At 30.9% G+C, this 24,408-nt stretch overlaps 4 protein-coding genes and 2 non-coding genes across 7 annotated transcripts in view; 3 read left to right on the top strand and 3 right to left on the bottom strand.

Annotated features, from left to right (window-relative positions):
* The window catches only part of LOC116774878 (soluble guanylate cyclase 88E), a 55,441-nt gene extending 37,527 nt beyond the window's left edge, over window positions 1–17,914 (top strand). The window contains exons 2-16 of one of the 2 annotated variants that reach the window (XM_061524131.1): window positions 5,581–5,753; window positions 7,640–7,921; window positions 8,459–8,664; window positions 9,173–9,296; window positions 9,607–9,748; window positions 11,007–11,133; window positions 11,285–11,489; window positions 13,294–13,440; window positions 13,852–13,984; window positions 14,279–14,506; window positions 14,644–15,033; window positions 15,114–15,210; window positions 15,289–15,364; window positions 15,749–15,833; window positions 15,968–17,914. In XM_061524131.1, the coding sequence (XP_061380115.1) occupies window positions 5,586–5,753; window positions 7,640–7,921; window positions 8,459–8,664; window positions 9,173–9,296; window positions 9,607–9,748; window positions 11,007–11,133; window positions 11,285–11,489; window positions 13,294–13,440; window positions 13,852–13,984; window positions 14,279–14,506; window positions 14,644–15,033; window positions 15,114–15,210; window positions 15,289–15,364; window positions 15,749–15,833; window positions 15,968–16,266 (2,709 nt within the window). In that variant the 5' untranslated portion in view covers window positions 5,581–5,585 and the 3' untranslated portion in view covers window positions 16,267–17,914. Of the gene's footprint in view, window positions 1–5,580; window positions 5,754–7,639; window positions 7,922–8,458; window positions 8,665–9,172; window positions 9,297–9,606; window positions 9,749–11,006; window positions 11,134–11,284; window positions 11,490–13,293; window positions 13,441–13,851; window positions 13,985–14,278; window positions 14,507–14,643; window positions 15,038–15,113; window positions 15,211–15,288; window positions 15,365–15,748; window positions 15,834–15,967 lie in introns of those variants that run through there. The other variant, XR_009753089.1, reaches the window with a different exon arrangement.
* Trnai-aau (transfer RNA isoleucine (anticodon AAU)) lies at window positions 7,012–7,085 on the top strand. The gene has a single exon. It is a non-coding gene; the product is annotated as a tRNA-Ile (tRNA).
* Trnaa-cgc (transfer RNA alanine (anticodon CGC)) lies at window positions 7,349–7,420 on the bottom strand. The gene has a single exon. It is a non-coding gene; the product is annotated as a tRNA-Ala (tRNA).
* Window positions 17,915–17,933: 19 nt separating the features above from the next.
* LOC116774752 (luciferin sulfotransferase) lies at window positions 17,934–20,879 on the bottom strand. Its single transcript, XM_032667498.2, has 5 exons — window positions 20,600–20,879; window positions 20,439–20,515; window positions 19,274–19,468; window positions 18,710–18,863; window positions 17,934–18,460 (listed from the first exon to the last, which is right to left on the bottom strand). The coding sequence occupies exons 1-5, from the start codon at window positions 20,805–20,807 to the stop codon at window positions 18,099–18,101; spliced, it is 996 nt and encodes a 331-aa protein (XP_032523389.2). The 5' UTR covers window positions 20,808–20,879; the 3' UTR covers window positions 17,934–18,098.
* Window positions 20,880–22,472: 1,593 nt separating this feature from the next.
* LOC116774871 (transmembrane protein 216-like) lies at window positions 22,473–23,210 on the top strand. Its single transcript, XM_032667649.2, has 2 exons — window positions 22,473–22,794; window positions 22,875–23,210. The coding sequence occupies exons 1-2, from the start codon at window positions 22,557–22,559 to the stop codon at window positions 23,066–23,068; spliced, it is 432 nt and encodes a 143-aa protein (XP_032523540.1). The 5' UTR covers window positions 22,473–22,556; the 3' UTR covers window positions 23,069–23,210.
* A 99-nt stretch (window positions 23,211–23,309) lies between these two features.
* On the bottom strand, window positions 23,310–24,309 carry LOC116774869 (small ribosomal subunit protein uS10m). Its single transcript, XM_032667648.2, has 3 exons — window positions 24,108–24,309; window positions 23,778–24,025; window positions 23,310–23,610 (listed from the first exon to the last, which is right to left on the bottom strand). Exons 1-3 carry the CDS (start codon window positions 24,120–24,122, stop codon window positions 23,361–23,363), a joined length of 513 nt encoding a protein of 170 aa, XP_032523539.1. The 5' UTR covers window positions 24,123–24,309; the 3' UTR covers window positions 23,310–23,360.
* Window positions 24,310–24,408: the final 99 nt, after the last annotated feature.

The following is a 24,408-nucleotide window of genomic DNA, read 5'->3' as shown; positions in this document are numbered from 1 at the left end:
TAACACTTCAATTTAAATGAATAAAGTATTAAATTAAATATAAGAACATGTTTATAACCTTTAAGACCACAGGCAATAAATTGGATTTGTATGTTATTTATTTGCTAATCATTTTATGCAATCTGTGGCTACAATGTATATGTTTTGCGTCTGTATTTACGAGATATTACTCTGACGTATGTCAAATCCTAATAGCTACATATGACTTAAATTGTAATTGTTTTATTCTGCCATTATGCATTATAAACAAATCGTTTATAGATTTGCTTATGTTTCTGAAAATTAAAATGTATTTTACAAAGAATAACCATAGTTAATATTTAAAATACAATTCTTTTTTTTTTTATCTGTGTACTTATTTCAAGTTTAGATAGTCACACTACACACGGAGCGTTTTCAGTTTTTCTTTCGTAATCCTTCGCAAGCTATAGTATTAAACAGGTAACGATAAAATATTATGTTGAAGGACAAAGCGAACTTGGATTAATTATACAGACTTTCACTTCTTATGCCACATCATTGATCAGACATGAACATTAATGACGAACAAATTTCAAACTTAGAATCGATCCAATACAATCATGCAATAAAAAAAAAAAATTTATGGCCAGCCTAGTAAAATTCAAAATCTTTCTTAAAACGTTTCACGTTAATGCTAATTTTCATACAGATGTATTTTAATGATACCAAAGTTTTTGTAAATCAAATGAGACTAGGGGATTTATTATTTAATTTCCTTGAATCTGTCAATTATTGTAATGGCCAGTCTGAACCGAAGCTTTAATGTTATCCGAGTTATTTGATGTCCTGTAATATAACGCCATCGGATATAATTGGAAAATTTTTCCTATTTGCTAAAAAGAAGTGAAACTCGATATTGGTGAAAGGAAAGTGTTTGTTGGTGAATGTGTGCGTGTGTGTGAGTGTGTGATTGCGTATATGTGTGTAGGAACTGTTTTTTATTTTGCACAGCACATTCCAGTACTAATAATTTTGAGATTCTGACTTATCATTATTTACATGTAAATGATTGTGATAAAATAAAATCTCTGCTACTTTACATAGCTTATAAGTTTATTTTGTAAGAAAGTTTTTCTTCTTAATAAAAACATTAAAGCGTAATAATTTTAAGTTAAGTGGTAATGTTCGGTTGCTTCTGTAAGGGTTACGGGAAGCATAAATAAAATATATATATATGGCAAAACTTTGTATCGAAATATGGTTAATAATAACTTAAAAGCAGGTTTTACATTATAATAATTATGTCATTTACGAGGAGTTGCGGGAAAGAACTAGTATCAAGTAAAAATTATCGCCAAATAAATAAAGAATGCAAACAAAAAACAGATAAGTGTTCAAACAAAATAATAGATCTCTGTGGTTTGATGGTGTATGGGATAAGACGTTTTCATCTCACTGTGACCTCAAATGTTTGAAACGGGGTCACAGGAAGAAAAACATTTTTACAGTTTGGTTGTAATTTAATTATGTATCACATTTATATATAAAAAAATATTTCATAATTTAGAAGTATATTTTATTATATCCTAATTTTGCATCAGTTTAATTTAAAATGTTAGTTTATGGTCCAATAATAGTCTGGTAACATGTAACATCGAATTGATATCGGCTACCCTGAATTTTTTTATCAATTCTATATTACTATAAAAACAATTAAGTTCTACTAAAAAGTTCTTATATATATGTTAAAAATGAATATGGATAGAAGAATAATAATAGAACAGCTGAATACATTTTTTTGAATAGTTTTTCTAATGTTGAATTCAGAGTTAGAAGAATTTTTAATATCAAGAAATTAAATTTTTCTTCGATTAATCTCAGTTTTTAACATTTTCTTGCAACTTAGTAGTGTTTTTCCTGCTTCGATACACACTTATTATATATATGTATATATATATTTCCATTAAAACTCTATAACTTAGAGATCATTTTCATACAGACGTGAGACGGTAGATTGATTGATCGTACACCATATATAAATAACTATAATAGTTAAACGGACAAAGTTATATATTAAATTTTTTTTCCTGTTTACACTCAATTAATTTATGACTGAATTATTGGTGAACCATCACGTTGGCAGTATTCAGGAGTCCATTCCCACTCACACCTCTTTTAATTCCACCGTTTCTATTAAGAAAGGATTTCAATCTTTAAGATTTATTAAAGACTGTTAGCCAAAATACAAATAAAATTTCACTATTTCACCGACTTTTACTGATAACTTGGAAAAGAACGTAAGCTCTCAAGAGACCTATTTTGTATTCAGTTTTCACAACTCTTTCATTTATACCTTACACCTACTGATCGGAGTGAATAGTTGTATAAACAGTGGTCTTGACGATAAATAGGATAACAACGAAATTATTTATAATACAGACTACATCTTCCTGAAATTAGAAGGTTAACGCAACCTTTGTAAAATTAGAACAGATTAATTACAATTAGTAAATCTCTATAAAAAAAAATTAATTCGATTTGCTTTTACACAATAAAGAAATTATTGAACGAACTAACCAGCGTAACCGCTATTTAAAACTTTAAATACAAGTGTGACAATACATAGTTCATTATATGTACATAACAAAGAATTAAATTGATATTTTTTTGGATGTTACACGCTTTTTTTATTTTGCATTTTCTCGAAGTTTCGATTATTCTACAGCATCCGTGGTCACGATGTAGATTATTTTTCGTCTCATCTAACCGTGATCAACAAGACCGCGTAGTAAGTACATCCGAAAAACATAGTTTAAGTTAACTAGAAACGAAATATATATTGAACTTATCAAAACAAAGGGCACTTCTTTAGAATTAGGTAATAGAATAGTAATTCCTCACGATAAATAGAAATATTAAGAAAAAACAAAATTCTCACCAAATTACTATAAACTTTTATAGCACAATACTAGAAAATTTTGCTCATAAAAATTTTAATATCGTTTAATAATCAGCTTAATTAATTTAAAATAAAAGTAAGTAATCATGGACAATCTTTTTGAGAGGTTTTTTACATTGACTTTTTCTTTACTTCATTCCATTAAATAATTGAAATGGAAAGATTAATTCTAAAGTTCAATTATTTTATTAATAACGGCCTTTCAAATTAAAACAACTTAATCAATAGATAGAGCGGTTCAAAAAATATTTATGAAATATTTTCAACATTTTAATTGCTAAAGTTGAAGAGTTTTGCGGCGCGGCTCACAAACGAGTGATTAATTTATACATATATTACTATAGTTATCGGTTTTTTACTTTTTTTGGCTGTTGAATATAAAATTTTGCTATATTATTTAAGGTTTTTGAGTTGAAACGTTCTGAATGAGAGCCATCTCTTTTTAACATAGGAAAATTTTATTAACAGAGCCATGACGTGACTACGAAAGCTTTTGGTAAACATTATCCTCGTATGCTACTGTAGAAAGTAAAATAATAACAAGCGAAACCATGGCAGAATGTAGATGACATACACAGCTTGAGAGTTTGTTACGTGTACGACCTGAGAAAGATTACACAAAGATATTTATCATATAATTATTAATTGGAAAGCAAATATAAGGTATAATGCAGATACTATTAGCAATTTCTCGCTGTCCGACTGACTCCGGTGTCCAAGCAGCAGCCCAAAGTAATGACAAACTTGTCCAAACTAGAACAAAGGTAATTATTACCTAACAAATTTATCAACAGTTTTATTGGACGCTTCTTAAGTCATAATGAATTTTCTCCAAAACGCCAACAATGCTCATAAAACTCCAATGTTTGCTCGGTGCAAATAAGAAAATACTCCAGAACTTCTGATAAAGAAAATAAAAATTTACGTTCCAAATTATTCATTGGCGGTTTTGAACTACTGCCCAAAACACTGGCCTATTTAACAACTTTCATCTGCTTGTGTTAAATTAAAGAAAAATCGGGGCTAGACATTTAATGTGAAAAGAGGATCAACATCAATTTATTATAAATAATGAAAAACTAGTTCATCAAACAAAATAGAAACGAACTTGCTGTAAAATTTCGTTTAAAATATTCAATACAAGCGGTGACATTTTCAAAAACATAAAAAAATATGGGATATTATGCCTTATTAAATTTACGGAATTTCGTAAAAAATTCGAATGCATATAATATGATAAAAAAAAAGAAATTGTTCAAGTAAAAATTTACTCAACCAAGCTGAGTATTCGTTTGAATTGTAACGCCCGTTGTTTAGAAGTTAGTCAGTCAGTGAAGAAGGCAAGGCTGGATTGATAATGACCTCTGTGAAATGGACAATCCCATGGACATCACGATTGCCGTTATAACCTCTAAGGACGTAAATTGTTACAGAAATCAAACTAAACAGCTTGCCTCGTGAATAGTTTTTAATCGTTTCTTAAGCCACAAAACTACCTCTTCATTCTTTGTTAACTTTGACATTAATATTTGGAAATAAAGATAATTGAAAAAGATATCTGTAAACATAAAATACGACCATTCGTCTCTATAACTACTTACGATGAATACCTAATTAATTATTTAAAAAAAACACTTCTTGTCTTCAAAACTGACTAAAACAATTACACTACACTGTAATTAAATTTGGTAATTTAATTTTTTATTATGATCGCTACCGGATGTAACAGTTGAGGATAAAATATTAAAAAAAAAAAACGACAATAAATTCTTATATTTGGAAAGCAAAAGTTTTTAGTTAACTTCTTCTATATTTAAATCAAATCTTCGTATTCTACATAAATATTTAATATTATAGAACGATATAAGTAGATCTTTATATAAAGCAGTCAGTGAGCACTATTTAATTTTATATAAGTCAAGACCTAAATCATGCGTTATATACTCGGGTCCTAATGGGAATAAAATTAAAATATTATCAATATAAATCCGAATAACACTAGTTTCATTTAAATGAATACTCGCGAAAATCTTAGATCTCATTAAAATATTATCAATTGATTGAGCTACATTCACTTATCACTAAACCGAAAGATGTGGACTTTTTGACAATCGAAGAACTACTATCTTATTAGACGAAGTAAATTGTAAAAGTGAGGTTAGTTTCAATTTATATAAAATTACACATACCATGCTGGTTACGTATAATATTAGTTTATTTTATTAAGTGTTATATTATATAAGACGAATAAACACAGCCGAAACTGAGAACTTGAGTTTAATTACAGATTTTCCCGCTCATTATAACGACCTTCTGTAGTTACAATTGATCTGATACTTGATATTCTAATACAATATTATATAGGAAATTTCTTTTTATTCTTTTATTTGTAGGACAAAAACTCCCCGTCTGCTTTCGTAATACGAATTTGCTTATATAAATAATAAAGAAACGTTAATTATTTATTAAAATAATGAGACGAAACTTCTCAGCGTTCCATGGATTCGCCGTGCAGGTCCCGGGTCGGGTTATTTAAAAAAATATATACTTACATTTACCTCCAAAACATATAAACTAGTATATTACATTTTACAATATGTATTTGTAGTATTCAATGCTGGCAAACGAATGATTCTCGTTGAACGTAGCTAAATTTACAGGCAAAATGTACGGCTTGCTGTTGGAGAACATGGCGGAGTACATCCGTCAGACTTACGGAGAAGAAAGATGGGAGGATATACGTCGCCAGGCTGGAGTGGAACAGCCATCATTCTCTGTGCACCAAGTCTATCCTGAGAATTTAATTACAAGATTGGCTAAAAAGGCCCAGGAGGTTGGTGACAAAAAAGATTTAATTATTTTGTATTCTGTTTTAATAACACGTTAAGATTTTTATATTATTTGATGGTATATTCATCACGCTGTAGGCTTCAAACATTTGAATGACGTGAAAAAATTAATTTCATGGAAATCGGTTCAGTATTTAGTACATGACTGAATTACAGACACAAACATATAAACTTAAGCATTTATGATATATAATAGTATTCTAGAATATTCTAGAATTATACAATGCTACTTTTATATTGTGTGGATGTCTTATATATGTAATTCTAAGTGTTTTTTTATAATTCTCAAATTATATTTCCTATTTAAAAAAATACTTGACTTGAATTTATATAAAAAAAAATATTTATATTTTGATTTATTAATTTGGACTTTTAAAAGTGGGCTATAATGAAGTCGAAACTTAAAATCAACAAGATAATTATTAAATTACTACTTTAATATTTTACGACAAATATGGCAACATTGAAAGCTGACAAGATCAAAAGTAACAGCTACTTACGAGTATATATCCCACCTTATGTAATAATTATAAAAAAAAAAAAAACAAAATTATGTCACAGTTATATATTGAAATATTAAATCTAAAGAATATTTCCTAAGGCTTTAAAGTAATTAAGAATAAAGAGTTGTTTAATGTTCTATCAAGCAAAGGCGGCTGAATTAAACGATGCAATAATGTACCTGTTATAAAACACGAATGATTTATGAATCAGACAGAAATTAACCGCTAGATCGTAAACCCACGAGAAATAACAGGATAGAAGTTAAATTTACCCTCCTTTAGATGAAAATTTAAATAATATTAAAAAAAAAGAAGTTAAAAATTTACAATCCGCAAAGCAAGAATCAATATCCGAAATTAGATTACTAAAAATATCTTAAAAGATAGAAGTGTTGACGCATTTATAAAGTAATCGTTTACACATACGATGCTTTGATGTGACAGCTTTTTAACGAACTGCATAGTTATATGTAGAAAATGATAATTTGTACGTGTATTATTTTATATGATAGAATTTATATAATTGAATATTAATAAAAAAAAATTTCAATGGCCTCAAGTGCTGGATTTATTAAAGATTATGCCTTTATCAGATATTTTCACAAACAGTTCATCGGCTATTTTACTTTAACAGCAAATAGGTAATAATTATAGTATCGCTATTCGGCAACAAAAACTTGTTTTTATTAGTTTTGAAACTATGTGGAATTACTTCCGATATTTCAGCAGTCCATGCAACGGCCCATTAGCTCAGTTGGTTAGAGCGTCGTGCTAATAACGCGAAGGTCGCGGGTTCGATCCCCTCATGGGCCACGATCTTTTTTGAATTTTAGCCAAAAATTAGTTTCTATTAATAATATAGAATATATAATTTCATAACTCATAAACCCAAAAATGTATCTTAAAAAATATTTTTTTATGACATAACTACATAACTACATAACTCTACCTTTTTTTTTCTATTGACAATATTCACTCAACACAGTGAAATGGTATATAATGAAACTTTTGTAATATTTAAGATACTTCTTGTAAAAAATTGGGATTATACAAAAAAATAATTCAAAAGATTAATTTGGAGGTGCTGGGATTTGAACCCAGGACTTTCAGCATGCGAAGCAGACACTCTACCACTGAGTTACACCCCCTGATATTATTAGTTGCGAAATTGTGCACCATTTACGGCTGTTTATTGTATTTTTTTATTTTTATTATCTATATAATTGATAACAAAACGATAGTACCAAAACCATTTTTAAAATAGCACAGAAAATATAATACGTCTTATTGTATTGATAGATTCCGTAAAAAAATTTCATTGCTAATAATTTTTATTCAGGCGTTTAATGAAATAATCTTTATTACAGGTGTTAGGCATATCAGAAAGAGAATTTATGGATCAAATGGGCGTATACTTTGTAGGTTTTGTCTCACAGTACGGCTACGACAGAGTTTTATCAGTTTTAGGTCGACATATGCGGGATTTTCTGAACGGTTTGGATAATTTACACGAATACTTAAAATTCAGTTATCCAAGAATGAGAGCCCCGAGTTTTATTTGTGAAAATGAAACAAGGCAGGGATTGACACTACACTACCGATCCAAACGGAGGGGGTTCGTTTATTACGCCATGGGACAAATTAGAGAGGTAATTTTTATTGTTTTATAATTTATTACATTATTTGACTTTTAGGATAAAAAAAAGATTTGTTCATATGCAATCAATATTATGAAACATTGTTTTATTGTTTTGTTAACATTCGTAAACATTGCTAATTGATGCGGTGTTTCAATAGGTTTCACTTTCTATAGTTTAACATTGTGCATTACACTTGTAGTTACTTTAAAATTTGTAAACTAAAAAAATATTTATATGTAATAAACTATTATTTATATTCAAACAAAACGACACGTAGTTTCAATGTATAGTTTTTGTATTTATTCTTGAAACTTGACACTGCACAAATAATTACTCTTTTCAATTTTACTTATACTAAACATAGATTCTCTTCTTCTTTTTTTAATACATTATATAATATAACCGACGACAAAATTATTCCAAGTCATAATTTTAATAATAACAAATTAATAATAATTTTTTTTAATTATTTTGTCAGCGCCATCTATCGTCTACTAGTAACAACAACATGTAGAATATTATAACCTAATACAGTCATGCTTTCAGGTAGCCCGTCACTTCTACCATAAGGAGATGCGTATAGAGTTGTTACGCGAGGAACTCCTTTTTGACACAGTTCATGTAACTTTCCAACTGACGTTCGACAATCGTGCATTCACCCTGGCCTCGCTGGCAATGACAAGGGAAGAAAAACATCTGCCTATTAGCGCTTCGGTCCTCTTTGAGATATTCCCGTTTTGTATTGTCTTTGGGTAATAATTAGTTACAATGTTTGAGAAAGACATATCCAAACTCTTCCGTTTTTACCTCTTTACAGAGCTGAAAATTTTTGGATCTTTAATCGAAATCTTTAACATTTTTTTCAAGAATCAGCCATTTATATAAAACCACATTTTAGTATGTACTTATTAATTATTATACTTTGTTTTGTTGTTTACTACCTTCATATTAAATAAAAACATCATTGAATAAAACAACTAATATGTTTGGATGAAATAAAACCAAATATTAAATATTTTATTTGACACTTTTTATATAATCTGGATCATAGTTCAGTAAAAAAAAATATATATATAATTAAAGGCCACGATCCAAAAATTTAAAGTTTTGAAACACAATATTAATAAATCTTGTTGTTATAATAAAAAAGTAACTTGTTAAAGCTCAAGTCGCCTGATCAAAACAATATAAACTCGAAAGGAATTCACTATAAAAGTAAACAGTTGTTTATTTGTTTTTAATATATTATTTCTCTTCTAGTTCAGACATGGTAGTTCGCAGCATCGGCAATTCCCTGATGGTGATTTTACCAGACCTAGTGGGGAAGAAGATCACCAACTGGTTTGATCTCGTGCGACCGCTCATAGCGTTTAAATTTCAAACCGTAAGACATGACATTATATCATCAAAGATGAAAATACCCTAAACTACCCTAAATACCAGGTCTATTAAGTTGACCCTAACTTGTGAATTCGACAGTAACTAATTTTCTAGACGCCGTTTGCTCGTTTTGTTTTGACAGCGGATTCATTTTTGTTCCAAAATATTTACAGCAAAAGTTAAAGAAACTTGTTAGGAACAAACGAAAATTATATTTAAATGATTTGATTGGAATTAAGTCTTAGCTTTTTGTTAAGCAGTAAATGTGTATAGTCGATTTTAATATAACCACAATGTCAATATTTTTCTGTCAGATCCTAAACAGGACGAATAACATCTTCGAACTGGTGACAGTGGAAGCTGTTATGCATGAGAAGGCGCCTGACAAACGTAACGAACTCATCAGGCTGTCTGATGAATCTGATACAACTACTGAAAAGAATTTGCGGCTCAAAGGTAAGAGAAGTGTCATTTTAATGCCATTTAAAAGCACGTTCAGAAACATTATATATGTTAATATATTTCTGGCATAATAGCAACGCAAGAAGACGTTAAAATTCTCATAAACGCCTAATTCGACTCCGTCGATATTTTAATAATAAGAATTTTTGTTACAACTTTATAATAATTACCAATAAAATTTTATACATCGAAAAAATTTTCAACAGAATATCATTTCAATATTTATGAAGACTGTATATATTACAGAAAATTAAAAATATAATGTAAGACCCTGACACAGATCGCTCGTGTGAATGTTGAGACGTAAATAAAAATGAATGAATCGGTAGCAAATATTTTATCCGCTCATTGAGAGATGTATCCTTACATTCGTGTTATAGAAAGAATTTGTATGAGAAAATTAATTTTATCTTAACATTCCGTTGAATCTCACCCTCTTCATGTTGATAAGGGTTGGTTTATGATCGTCCGCTGACATTTCGATGTATTTATTTATAGATTACTGTTAAGTAATCGGGGTTTTTTAGAAAATTGTTCAGAATTTATTAATTTTATAGACTTACATATTGTACTTTAGAAGATTTTGAAATGGCTGCCTTATATGTCTTCGTCAGCGGTTCTTCTTATAAATAATCTGCATTAAGAGAATAACTATAATATTTAATTAAATTTGTTTGTTACCGCTCGGAAAACATCACGATTTTAGTAAATAAACGGTAAGAAGGCGTTTGCTCTATAAATTTTTCAGGCGCCATCTCAAAGAAACGATTTGCATATGACGGAAGGCAGTTACCCGATGTTATAAATTTACATCTCAAAGGTATTTACGTTAGTGTCCAGGCTTAATATAGCCAAAGGACATTCACATTAGGTGCACATTATGTAGTTCACGCTGATGTGAAATACCTTATAGCCGCACTATGTAAAAAGCACCTCAAAAGATCTGCCTTGAAGGCTTCAACAAATGTATGGCAATTATAAAAATTAAAATGTTAACTAGTAAATAGCAATAAAATACATTTAAGATATTATTTTCATTTATTTCTGGACGTACGATAAATAAATTATTGCTACTGAAAATAAAAATAAAAAATGTATTGTATATAAACTTTTTTATCACGGAATTCTTACTTAATTGATGAAGGCCTTCAAAGAAGTTTAACGGACGCTTTGATAGACGTATTTTTTTTTTGATGTTAGAAGTTTTACTGTAGGAGTTTTTTCATGTTATAAAACATTGTTTTTAATCCAGGACAAATGATATACATGGACAATTGGCGCATGATGATGTACCTTGGCACGCCAGTGATGCCTGACCTGGCAGCGCTTGTGTCAACAGGGCTATACATCAACGATCTCTCGATGCATGACTTCAGCAGGTACCCTCAAATTTGTACACATCGATCAGTAAATCAATGTTATCAAGTAAATACTGTAAATACTGGCCGTTTTATTGGTAATCTAATAACAGTTTTCAACTAAAAAATATGGCTTGAGATGTTCAATGATATATCATTTATAAAATTCCAGAGACCTTATGTTAGCTGGCACACAACAATCAGTCGAACTAAAGCTAGCCTTGGACCAGGAACAGCAAAAAAGTAAGAAGCTCGAGGAATCCATGAGGAAATTGGATGAAGAGATGAAGAGAACGGATGAGCTGTTGTATCAGATGATACCGAAACAGGTCGCTGATAGGTTGAGAAACGGAGAGAATCCCATTGACACTTGTGAGGTGAGCTCGTCATATTTACAATTACAAGACATCGCTACTCGTCCTTTCTCGACCGTTAGTCGCCTGTTTTAATAGGAGACTTATAGCAGACTTAAAGTTTGATAGTAGACTAGAAATGTCATTATGTTTGACATTTAATGACATTACACACATTGAGGAGTTTTTACGGATTAACGTTTTATATATGTGTGTGCGTGCTTGCGTGCGTGCGTACGTGCATGTGTGTGTGTCTGTGTGTGTGTGTGTGTGTGTGTGTGTGTGTGTGTGTGTGTGTATTAGAGTCATGATGATGTTGTAGTGTTTATTTCGAAAATTTAGCGTATTTTAATATTTTATTATAAAAATATATATTTTTGCACTTCTTATCAACATAAACTTTGTTTTAGTCCACGTTCATCCACTAGCGCCATTCTCTTAGAGACGGAAACGAGATGTCGCTTCACGTATTACTATGATAATTGAAATAGTGACTCTTGCGATCAGTACACTATGAGTTTTTATTTTAAATATGACAGAGAAAAGAGTATATTTAATTACAAAAAATATTAGTATACCATATAATGGAATAGTTAGAGATTTTTTTTAAGATATCTGTTAAACTGTCCTTTTCTTTTTCTTTTTCCTTTTCTTTTTCTTTTTCGTTTTCTTTTTCTTTTTCTTTTTCTACTTATGCTCTATAAATATCTAAAACTAGTGATAGTAAACTTAAACGAACGAACACAAACAGCCAATCAATAATGTGTACATACATCACTATAGCGTTACTTTTATCAAACTAGACAAGGCAATTATGCAATTCTGCAATTATTTAATATTTAAAGATTCATAAAAACGATTCAGTGATTTGTCCATAAAATATTGTATTATATCCATAGTTATAGTTTTTTGTTCATAAAATTATTAGTACTAATAATTATATTTTATAACTATGAAAGGTATCGGGAAAATTTATTGGTATTTTTACTACTTTATATATATTTGGTGATAATGTATACTTGGTTTCCAAATCTCATCTCAGTGAACGTATTTATAAGGTTTATTCAGTTGATTTGCATATCTTTGTGATAGGACGATGAATACCAGATAGGCATTGACTTGCAATAAGGCTACCGGGAAATTGTGGACAAATTCTTTTCTTTGGTAGAACTTTTCCTGATTTAAGATGGACTGAATAACAATGAAAGACTTTATAGTTTGGAATATCAGTTATTATATTAAAGTATTAAATATGGTAAAAGTTTAAAGTTTTAAATGAAAAGCTTATATAACAAGCTCGTTATGGTAAACTATTCTGAAAAAATCTTTCACTTTTGTTTTAGTTAAAATTTAATTTTATATATTCTTTATTTTATTTTGCTTCCGATTTGCTTAACAAAATCAGCGAGATTCTTACGAGATGAGAAGAAAATACCTAGACTAGCATTTTACTTTTAAATTAAAAGACGAATTTATATCAAAGGATTATAATTTTGATTCTATTTCAGATTAATGAATCAAATTAACATATAGTCTTTGTATATAACTGTTTTTTATTTAGCGTTCAAATGCGTCACTGGTAAAATTAATTACAACTAATGTTCGAGGTACAGTATCAGATTTGTTTTTGAATGTTCGGCGTCACTTCCAGTAACGTCTTACAAAACGGCTGAAGCCAGTATTTATAGTTTTCAAATAAGGTCGACATTTAAGTGTTGCCATTACTATATTAGAATGGTTCAGTAATAAAAATAATTCTAAGGATTATATTATATAATAAGTGCAGAACGGATGTTGCCACTTGTAACACTATGTCCCTATCTCGCAGATGTTCCATAGTGTGTCCATATTATTCTCCGATGTTGTGACCTTCACGGAGATCTGTTCCCGCATCACTCCGATGGAAGTTGTCTCGATGCTTAATGCTATGTACTCCATATTCGATACGCTCACAGAACGTAATCGCGTTTATAAGGTACGTATGAGTTTACGAGAAATTACTTTTATTCATTAGGCAGAGAGAGGAGCTTGGACGGTGGAGGTGAGCGTTTAACGCGTTAGATAGGACCCATTAAACCTACACCTGGGTCGTAAGTCCAAAGCCTTTGGATTGTTGATGAAAAGTTGTATCCATTAGTAAGCAGCACAAAAAAATATTGATCAAAATTATTTATCTTGGTTAGTTATAAATTAATGATTTTAATTCGTTCAAACTTAGTAGTGATAATTTTTTCTAGCTTCCCTAACTGAGAATGACTTTTTCTAATACATAATATTTTTTTATAAACTGGTGATATTTAGCAAATATGACTTTATTTAAACTCTAATTTAGGGTAGATCGAATTCTAAATTAAAATTGGTTCAACGTATTTTCTTTCTCTCATAGGTTGAAACAATAGGTGACGCTTACATGGTAGTGTCAGGGGCACCAGAAAAAGAGGACAATCATGCTGAGAAGGTCTGCGACATGGCACTTGACATGGTCGACGCGATTACAGACCTTAAAGATCCCAGCACAGGTAATAAAATATATTAAACATATATCTTAATAATATTCATAATCTTGGGGGATTTAAAAGAATTTTATATATATTTCCTTGCGCTTTGAAGATTTCTATTTAGTTGAAGATAGCTAGTGACAATAACAAAAAAGTTATACAATACTTGCTGCGACTTGAATGCATATTTTTTAATTATAATTCAGATATATCTGAAAGGAGTGTTCTCATACTTATGTTTTATTCTATAAACACCATGATGCATGGAATATAATAAGAATAGGAAGTATTCCTGAACCCATATAAACGTCACAGGTTCCCATTTATCGATTCGGGTGGGAGTACATTCTGGTGCAGTGGTCGCAGGCATCGTTGGTTTGAAGATGCCTCGCTACTGTCTTTTCGGGGACTCAGTGAATACAGCATCTCGTATGGAATCGACGTCAGAGGCGATGAGGATCCACATCTCACAGACAACGCAAGAGCTGCTGTCGCCATCCTACAAGGTCACCGAACGAGGCGAAATACAAGTGAAAGGAAAAGGTAAAAACAACAAAGGTAAAATAAAAACCACAAATATATATTATTACCCTTAACCGCACCATGAAAACAAGCCCATTATTTCTGTTATGTATATTATTTTCTTTAAATTCGCCAACAAATATATTTTTTGTCTTCAGGTGCTATGAAAACTTACTGGTTAGAGGGACGTGAATCTAGGCCATCGCTGACTAAACTAATTTCATCCCAAATTCAACCAGTATCAGAACTGGAATGGGAAAGGGCAGCCGATGTACGAGACAGCATCGCCGAATACTCAGCACAGCAACTGAATAATAAGGAAACAAATATCCATCTTCCCAACGCAATCAATTTTGGGCCCAATTCACTTAGCAACAACAACGCTGGTAATCCAACATTCCAACCATCCACTCCGACTGTCAAGAGCCCTACAGCCCCTACTATGATGTCACCAGCTGAAGAGAGACGGATGTATTCTCCTGTCACTTTCCAGGATGTCGCTAGACGGAGTATCGCCAACTCACCGAACAGAACAGAAAAGGATAAAGGTAAGTATGTAGACTTTTTACAGATTCATGTCTAGAAGTTCCTATTTATGTAGAAGTAACTTTATAAGTGTCTGTTCTAGAATCAAGATCAACCACAGCGAGTGTGGGAGGTCAATGGACTGATGCGGAATCTTTGGACCCACAACGCACCCTCGACAGTTTAAACTCTTCTTTCTGGTATTTTCTTTAATATTTATTATTAAATTTGAATTAAATCTAAGTTTTGTATGTGTTGACTGAAATCTTAATTTCAAGTTACAGTTCAACGTCCCCTTGTAGGGTCGGTACAGCACCAGCAACCAAATGTGATGACTTCTTTACAGAACCAATGGTAAGTTTATGCCATGAGGGATTTAGAGAATCTAAAGATCATAGGCCCCACTTGATATAAGTATCTGTACTCGTCAGTAGACATCAGTAGGGATAATTCCAGGTGAATTGTAACCTTGGGGTAGGGACTGTACGAATATGGAAGAATCATTGGATTAGGCTGGGAAGAGACGTGTGTTAATAGTACTCGTAAATGTCTATCACATATAAAATCGGGGTCCATCAATAAATTATATTACAGCAAACAAAAATGTAATAAATGTATGACCATAATCACGTTTTTTCCCTAAAAACTATCAAAACCTTAATAGATAAACCTTAATATATTCTTGATGTCTGCCATTAAAAAGAATACGTGTTCATTTCATTGTTTTTTTAAATACAGACACGCGAATCTCCGGCACACTCTGCTCCAGTACTACCAGCATTACCAGCACCAGCGCTCATGAGAACCAGCCTCGACGATATTGGTACTTGTATAATGATTATTTTATAATGTTTGTCACCTGCAAACAATTCTGCCAATCAATAATGTTGGTAGCATTACATGAACTTTAGCTTGAACTTTCGTTTTTATGATGTTATATGTTGCAAAAATTTTTAGAAACTGATACAGAATATCAAGATGCGCACACGGATCACATCTGCGCTTCAGAAAACACAGAACCTCCAAAACAAGGCAAGGTCAGCAGGTTCCGCGCTCGAATAGTACCAGGGCAGCATAAAATATGTGCGTTAAAAAATTCAACCAAGGATTCTGTCAAAGAAAAAGTCCAACCGCCGACTAACGTCCAGCCACACGGCCATCATCACACAAAAAATGTAAACCATCACCAATGTTGCGGTGCGTTCGGAAATCCGCATGTCCGTCACAAAACCAGTTCCAGCTGTCATTTGATTTAGACATTTGTTTTTTTTTTTTTAATAAAGACAACAACGATCTTATCACTCGGCCTAAAAGGTTATAAGTATGGTAAGGAATCACTAAATAGTCATAGTATTTTTATATTAAGTGTAATAAATCGATGTTTAAATTTTTCACTTATCGTTGTAGTTGTTTTAAACGTTTAGTATTCAATTATAAGAATTATGTGGCTTCGTTTACCAAAGCAAATCTTAATATATTAAGGTATTTTTTTTTAGTTACAGTCAAACACGAACTTAAAATATCTACTAGATATCAACAGGCAACCCAAAGCTAATTCCAAAGATTTATTATTCAATTACAATATAATATCAATGTAAGAATATCGTAAGACAATATATTTTCTATCACAGTATTATTTTTTATATTTACTTTTGTACCAATATTTGCAATTTCACTTAGTCTGCAAAATGTTGGCACTATAATTAAGGCCATTTTCAGCCAGGAACTTTAAAAAAAAACTCAAGTCAGAATCTTACGGGAATTTTTTTTTTTATATTTTTATTTATATTGTAACAGCATTACCACAAGTATTATGTATACCAATAAAATTTTCCGGCCTTTGTCTGTTACAGTGATAGCCCATATTGTTTAAGGAAATATTATTTATTAATTTACATTTCAAAGTGAGCTTTACTAATGACAATAGATAAAAGAAGTTAAAATTTATATAGCACACGCTGTATGACAGTGTTTTAGGAAAATTTTGGATGTCATTATAAATTTTTTTAATTAATACTATTATTGTAAATAATCATAAACAACGTATGGAGATTTTTAAGATTTGAAATTAATATATTTAATTGTCGTAATATAAATAATATTATTTTTTTAAGTTGTACTAGACAATGGTTTCTAACGTTCACAATATCTTTATAAAAGTTACCTCGACAAAAACGACTTTTATCACTGATTTTCGTAAAAAACAGAAAGAAGTTTGTATATGTATTTCTTATGACAATTACGTATTCATATCAATGTACCTAGGTGGAGAACTTTTAGTTAAGCAACTTAAGGTGCGGTCGGACGTCGGATGGGTGGACAATATAGATAATGGGTACCAGAAGCCCTAAGCATCTGTACCCTTATCTCAAGTTGCATTTTAAATATTAACCGTTTCCTCTTTCATGTCCGAGGATTTATGAATGAAATATTCTCCGTATTTGTTTTGAATTGCAAACTTATGATAAGCGGGGAATATTTTACCACAACCTGCGCCACGCCGTACGATAGTTTGGTCTTTGGTAACATTTGTTAACGTCAATTAGCAATCTAGTCCTTTTTGAGATTATCTAAATGTTGTATTTAATTTTTTTACATGTTTACATTTGATATTTTAAATCGTTTATTAAATTTTATAGATATTTTGTTGCTTAAATAATAAACTTGGAGCGGCTCGGAAACGAGTATTTTTTTTATTGAGTGCAAATCAATAGAACGCTAAGGATTTAAATGTTGATGTTATGTACAGGAAAATATTGAAATATAAAATCTTGTCTATGGTAAAGAATAATGTTTTAAAATACATGTCAAAGTTTGTAAATAGGATATGTTTAAATTATATAAAAAATATTATACAAGTCGGCTTATGTAACTATGTATTTTTTTCGGTCGTGCGTTCTCACTATTGTGAAAATAAAAGACTATGAAAGTTTATGTTCGTTTTACTTGGCTTATGTTAGTAAGATTTAAATTTAAATTAAAAAAAAAATCAAAAGAAAACATGATTATGACGATTCCTAAAAGAACTTTTTACTTTATAAAAATCATTTGCTTTATTCACAACCAAAAAGTCGACACAAAGAAGTTTTTATTCAAAACTCAGTTCAGTGCCTTTGAGGTTCTGTTCCGCCCAATCGTCGAATCTTCTCGATAGCTCGTCGGACATGAAATTCTTCCAATCTCCAATCTCCCCCTTCCTGATGAACCTCAGCGACGTTTGCTCCAGAAAGTGTTTTCCGTACGATTTCTCCAAGATGGCCTCCAAGTTAACAGCGCGGTTCGTTTTCATGTTCGCAAATGACAGATAATCACATAATTTGAATATTTCCTCGTCGCTCAACGTTTTGTCTAGAAACTTCGCCGTCTTCCTGACAACTGTTGGCAAGTCTCGTTTCATTTCTTCAAACTTTATAAAGAGTATGTTGGGATCATCACGTCTGTTCCAGAAACCTTAAAAATAAATTTATTAACTTACAATAAAAACAAACAAAATATATGTATGATTAACATCCTACAAGTTGTCATTTTTAAACTAAACACAGAAAATCTAAATTTATTCAGTTAGTCTTTGAGAGTTATATAGAATTAGTGACACACTCGAAACTCTCTGTTTTCAGTTTTATCGTCCAAACTCTTAGTAAGGTAAATTCATATATAATAAATACATATAGAGTTTTTATATGGAAATTCATAATTAACCCAGTATATGATTCCAAACGGGTCCAAACGGCGCTCGATCTCTCATGAAGAGGTCGCAGAACTCCTCAAAGCTTCCCTTCATCCCGTGAACCAGCGAACAGTAGTGGTAGTATGATACCACCATGTCCTTCGGGTTCCGAGAAGTATAAATGACCTGATCCGATACAAAATAATTAATACTCTCTCATATCTTCACAATTTGAAGCCTTTTCAATATTCACCTCCTAACTTTCCTACAACTTAATCAATTCCGAGGATTTACGGAAACGTAATGCTAACGTAAATTGAAAATTAATATGAAAAGAGTTATTTATAAATTAATGATAAACATTTTAGCGTATTTGATAGGACTTAATAAAAAAATGGTTGCAATCTAAAACAATGTTCTAAAGATAATTATAATATTTTTTTTCGGATGTAACTAAAATTAGTGAATAAAATGATTTAAAGCTACCACCCTATTAATTTATGGACCTTAAGCAATTCCCACGTACTAAGATAATTATTAATGACTCACCCTTAACCATAACTCAGTAGGGGGTTGTCAACGGTCTTAAAACGTACCTTGGGCTTAACAGTGCCATCAGCGTTAAGTATATCCACAGGCAACAGGTCCCAGGGTAAATGGCTGCGAATGTAGCGAGGGTGAGGCACCCGATACTTCACCAGGTCGACCGAGGTTCCCCCAACAGATTCGTCATGCCATTGGGCGTGCCCATCAACCATGATACAAGATAATTCCACTAACGGACAACGAATCTAATGGGGAGGTATTGCTTGTTACGCACAGATAATCATTTTTTTAGCATATAATATAAAAAAAAAATTATATCACACAACTATAATCTTAAAGATTTATATTAATAATTATTTTTTTTATATAAATTTCTACGGAGCATAACTACGTGAAACGTTGAGTTTATATAAATAATCAAGAAACCTGACACTAAAACTAAAATATAGTACCCATAAATACATAGACGTATTAATAATCTCTCACAACGAATGCCTTTCTAAGCTCGAAACGACTTCGCAGCCACAAGCATTCCAAGCTTACATCCTCACGATACATACGAGTATAGCCTAACAGTTGTACTATTATAAATCTTAACATTGTAGTTTTAGAGTAGATTATTGAATGAGATAACGGTCAACGGTCCGTGTGTAGTGGCAATGCAAAGTTAGACTAAGCATACTGATAGTTTGTAGGCTTGCAATTAATCAATTTACTTTTATAATACCATTATTGTAATGACAAAGCTTTGAATGTTTCCTTATTGAGCAATAAAAAATAGTAGTGTGTTACCCTTATTACACGTTTGCAAAAAATGTTCACAACTGACAGTATCGACGTAGGGCTAGGCGGGAAAAACTGGAATTTGGGTTCCTGATTTCATTTGGGAGCTGGCGATAAAACATCTTTACGACACGTATTTTTGTGATATACTAATATTTGCTTTTCATTATCATTTATGGATAAGTTTCTAAAGATGTGTATTTTATATAAATGTAAAATAATTGACAATTGCTTATTGTTTTATATCAATTTAGTATTAACGAATAACAAAGAATAAAATTGCGTGTTTCGTCTAATGCAGTCAACGGGTGAAATAGACTATTTTATTATAATTCCGACGTTGCGCTTATAAATGTAATAGAAATTATTGTTAAGTGCTTGTGTAATTGCAATTATTTTAATGTGAATTAAAAATACATTTATGTTACGCACCTGTTGTAAAGACATTGCGCCTTCGTAGTCCAAGTCGTGTCCAATCAACCACACCATTTCCTGGGCCCATGTTGAACCTGTATAAAATAAAATAATAAATAAAATTTTCGGGATACAAGAACTAATTTTATATGTCAATAGTTTTATTTAATGCATCTTACCAGTTCTTGGATAGGAAAGCATCCAAACATCGCTTTCCAAAACATCCATATCCAATATATCCTGACCTATCGTCATGTAATCCGCTGGTAGAATAACGCGGCCAGGATTAATCTCGACCATGCAATCTTCTTTCTCGAACATTCTATCCAGTACATCTCCTGTTTCCTTATCCAGTTTGGAAAAGGTCAAATTAGGTTTAGTCCTCATTTTCGCTATATATTCAGAATGTCAATATTCTAGAACCTCATTTGATTTTCGATGTAAGCGACTGATTCCTTCTAGTAGACAGTGCGTTGTGATCGCGTGCTGTAGTCTCACATTTTCCACAACTCTCTCTGAACAGGAGTGTTCACTTTCGTTTTCCTAGGAGTTTATGCATGCAATATAGTAATATTGAGCAATAATTATATTTACTTTTGCCTATTAAATTAATTACTTACATAGGTAGTAAACAATCAGGCATGGGTGATAAAATTAGTCCTTGTAGTATTTAAATTATGAATTGATAATTATATAAAAAATCTCTGCTAATTTTCTAGAGCTACCTAAAGCGAAACACATAAGTCAGAATTTATATTTAAAAAAAAATTAGGCTAAAGAAGATATTCGAAAAAAAAACATGGAAAAAATTATGTAATAATTTATTAATAATTATAATAACTTATTTTATATAACCCCCCTGTGTACATAATGTTTGTTTCCGCGATAATTTCCTGTCCGACGAGTGGACTAGGTAGCATATAGATATGCATTGAAGGGTTTTGATATATTTATATAAAAGTAAAGATCACCAAAGCAGTGGACTTAACTAATAAATACGCCATAAAACTGTGTAGATTGTTTTGTAAATATATTATATTCATAATAGTTTATAAAAATAAATTTATTGCGACTTATGACCAAAATATAACTGGAGTTTCTTATTAACCATTTGTAATATCAAAACAGTTTTTTTTACACTATCTCACCCTCTAATTGGAGGAAAGTTAAAACGTTGTCTCAATATTATTAGGACTAATTATCTTCAGGGAAACTTAATCATTCCTCGTTCTAGACAAACACATGCCTTCTATTAAGAGTAAATTTAATTACAGAATATACCTACAATGTGCTGTTTTGTACCACAAATATTCATTGATTTAAAGAGATTCTGCCAAAATTTTAAATAGTATAAATTTCTTTGGAATATCGTTCCGTCTTATGAAATCTCTTTTATTGTAATAATTCCTGAACGTTCTTACGTAAAGCCATGAAATTAAGCATTGACTTCATAGACTTTTTCATCCTTAAACAATTTAAAATCATATTTAATCAAAATGAAACAGAAATATATAAAAAAAAATTGCAGCAATCTTGATCCCGGCATAAAATATGTTCATAATGAACTAATTTTCATTTAACTCATGTGGCAAACATTTTTACATATCGAAAAAAATAATTGTGTTTCTCGAAATTATGTTCCTATTTTACAACCGTCCTCGTATTTTTTTATAAAAAAAACCTTAAATATTTTTGCACAGTATTCATTCTTAGATAGAAAGAAAACATTTTATACTTTCTAGTGTTTACACTCTCATAATATGAACCTAATATATTACCCTTTTCTTTCATTTTTTTAACAGCAAAATAATTTAAGTACCTACCTATAGCTTTCCTCTTAAAAAATTAAACTTGTCATTTACGAATTAATAGTTTGTAAGATTTAAATAAAACTTTTAGTACATATTTTCTCCCGTCGTCTTAAAATATTAACTTGATCCTCTTAAATAATATTTTGAATTTGTAACTCCAAATAAATCAATATTCGTATAAAATTTCTGCTGTCATGTTTGTCGAGTGGCAGTACTGACTAGGACTCCACCCCTTGACACGACTTCCTTTACCGAAACGTCACAAAGACGGAAGATCTCATTGGTTACGAAAATTAAAATCGTAAACAAATAAAAACTTGGAACGATGTCGACAAAAATGACAAATTTCAACTCCAGCTTGGCGTATGAAATATTACTTTACTTGAACTCTTTTTATTTAGGAATGTTCTTCGTCTGTGAAATAGCTATGGGAATTTTAAAAGCCATAAATGTATCATATCCCGAAAACGCGCTATTAACCGAGGCTGGAATATTTAGTGCGTTATGCCTTCTTGAAGTTATTCGTATATTTTTAGGTAGACGAGGCAATTTAGCGAGCACAAGTAAGTTCTTTAAAATTAATTAAATGCTAAATATTCTGAAATCTTTAAAAATGAGTGTAATATATCAATTTTCATTCCAGAACTTCCAGTTTTCTTCTCAGTGATATTAACAATACCTTGTGCGGTCGGAGTTTGCTATTTCTTAATATACCAGACGTATATTTTACGTCTAGAATATATCTGGTGTGCCGTAATGTTAATATTCCATGCCTTGGAGTTGACTTTTGCCATTTTATTCATTTTTACTGTGTGCAAAAACCAACAGTACGAATAGAACAGGTTCAAAAGTACCTCCTTGCCAAATAAATACTAATTGCCAAATCTATCGTCCTATTTCTACTATAGTTCATAAAGGAGAGTGCTTATAGACTACTGTAGATGTATTGTGTCGGTGAAATTAAAAATGTGTGGAATATATTATTGTTTATTGTATAAATATAAAATTACACAAGATTCCTAAACGTATCTGTATATTACATAGAATAAGATAAATGTAATTTGTGTTAGTAAAAAACTTTTGTTAAACAGAACTCTTTATTCTATAGCTACTTAATTATAAATTAAATTTATTCCTTTGGCGGTGTCAAATGTTCCGGTAAATTCTGACATTCAACTTTAGTGACTTTCAAAGCGCATCCTTCCGGAAGGTTTCTCTGTATGTATTCTAAATATGTGTCACAAGTAGATCCTGTCAGCCGTTGTAGGTGAACAAATCTAAAATATGTCCTGATTTCATATTGTACTCTGTGTTTTTTGTAAATGTGGACACATCTTAGCAGCGTGTGCCTTTCTTTCTCTGCTTTCCTTAGCGCCCAGCTGTAACCATAAAATTTGTTACAATTGAATTCCTCACTCATCATTACATGTCATTTCATATTGTTTGGTACATATGATAATGATATGATAACTGTGTAAATTCACATTTTATAATTCATTTAAGTAATGCTACTTGTTCTTTATAAATACTGTTGTTTTATTATTACCTTTTAGTGACTTCTATGCCTAAATGAGAGGCAGCAGCAATACAGAACCAGGAGTAGCTGAGTAAGACAGCGGGATCTATACCCCGCATTTCTAACTCCACTCTCTTGTAAAGTTTGTCAAGTTCCACTGGACTTGGTACATCTTCAATAGGTTTTATTGGAGTTATAGTGGCAGTGGCAAGTTGCCTTGTGAATGTTTTGTTATTCACTAGTACATTTCGCACAATAGATGTTGTTCGCCATAAATGCTTAAACATTACATGATTGTTTAGTCTAAAATTGTTTAATGTACGTAACATTACATAAATTATCACATAAATATTAACTTACCCTTAACGAATTCATGGTAATCGAATAATATTTCTTTAATTAATATAACTGTTATTATTAATTATATTAAATATTGAACAATTTCTCGCTGGTTCCTAATGCTTATTTCGACAATTCAGAGATTTAGTTAACCTATATTAAATTACACCAAAGCATTTTTTATAGGTGCTACTGAGACTTAAGATCTGAGACCGACATGTCAATATGACAAGTATATTGAAAGATAAAATATGTTTATAAAAACCGTCCAAAAACCAAAAGAAATTAATTGTATACCTCTTTCTCCATATAAATAAATGTA

Source organism: Danaus plexippus, chromosome 23, assembly GCF_018135715.1.
Source record: "Danaus plexippus chromosome 23, MEX_DaPlex, whole genome shotgun sequence".
In the NCBI taxonomy this organism is placed as follows: Eukaryota; Metazoa; Arthropoda; class Insecta; order Lepidoptera; family Nymphalidae; genus Danaus; species Danaus plexippus.
This window is presented reverse-complemented; position numbering and strand designations above follow the sequence as displayed.

Coding starts and splice junctions, on each gene's coding strand:
- LOC116774869 (XM_032667648.2), bottom strand. Junction 23,611..23,777: donor GGCATAGAAGTCACTAAAAG/GTAATAATAAAA, acceptor TTATGGTTACAG/CTGGGCGCTAAGGAAAGCAG.
- LOC116774871 (XM_032667649.2), top strand. CDS start 22,557: ATGTCGACAAAAATGACAAATTTCAACTCCAGCTTGGCGTATGAAATA. Junction 22,795..22,874: donor AGGCAATTTAGCGAGCACAA/GTAAGTTCTTTA, acceptor TTTTCATTCCAG/AACTTCCAGTTTTCTTCTCA.
- LOC116774752 (XM_032667498.2), bottom strand. CDS start 20,807: ATGAGGACTAAACCTAATTTGACCTTTTCCAAACTGGATAAGGAAACA. Junction 20,516..20,599: donor GCTTTCCTATCCAAGAACTG/GTAAGATGCATT, acceptor TATTTTATACAG/GTTCAACATGGGCCCAGGAA. Junction 18,864..19,273: donor ATGGCACTGTTAAGCCCAAG/GTACGTTTTAAG, acceptor GTATCGGATCAG/GTCATTTATACTTCTCGGAA.